At 59.7% G+C, this 407-nt stretch overlaps 1 protein-coding gene across 1 annotated transcript in view; it reads left to right on the top strand.

The window, feature by feature from the left end:
- Window positions 1-41: 41 nt before the first annotated feature.
- The window catches only part of LOC104403183 (leucine-rich repeat LGI family member 3-like), a gene marked incomplete at both ends in the record, with an annotated part of 1,072 nt that continues 706 nt past the window's right edge, over window positions 42-407 (top strand). Inside the window, 2 exon segments of the mRNA XM_010011242.1 lie at window positions 42-113; window positions 209-331. Coding sequence (XP_010009544.1) covers window positions 42-113; window positions 209-331 — 195 coding nt within the window.

Here is a 407-nt window from a genome sequence, read left to right as displayed (position 1 = left end):
CCAGGGACTGGTCCCTCGTGCCACCGTCTCCTCCTCCCCAGGTTCATTGAGAACAATGACATCCAGGCACTCTCAAAGGCCACTTTTCGTGGGCTCAAGTCCCTGACCCACTTGTGAGTACTGGGAAGGGGGGTCCCACATCCCCCAGGGAATGGCTCTTGTCCCTTCACTGCACTGTGTCACCTCCACAACCCCTCTGATCCCCCAGGTCCTTGGCCAACAACAACCTACAGACACTGCCCCGGGACCTCTTCAAGCCACTGGACATCCTGAGTGACCTGTAAGGCTGCGCTGGCACTGGGGACACCAGAATGGGTTGAGGGTGACACCAGTGTGGGTTGAGGGTGACACTGGGGTGCTCAGGGCTCACTCGGGGCTGGGGTAACTTGGTGCCATCCACATCAGGG

The sequence above is a fragment of the Nestor notabilis genome, unplaced genomic scaffold (genome assembly GCF_000696875.1).
Source record: "Nestor notabilis isolate BGI_N333 unplaced genomic scaffold, ASM69687v1 scaffold17473, whole genome shotgun sequence".
NCBI lineage: Eukaryota > Metazoa > Chordata > Aves > Psittaciformes > Psittacidae > Nestor > Nestor notabilis.
The sequence above is the reverse complement of the archived record's forward strand: the minus strand, read 5'-3'. Positions and strand labels throughout refer to the sequence as shown.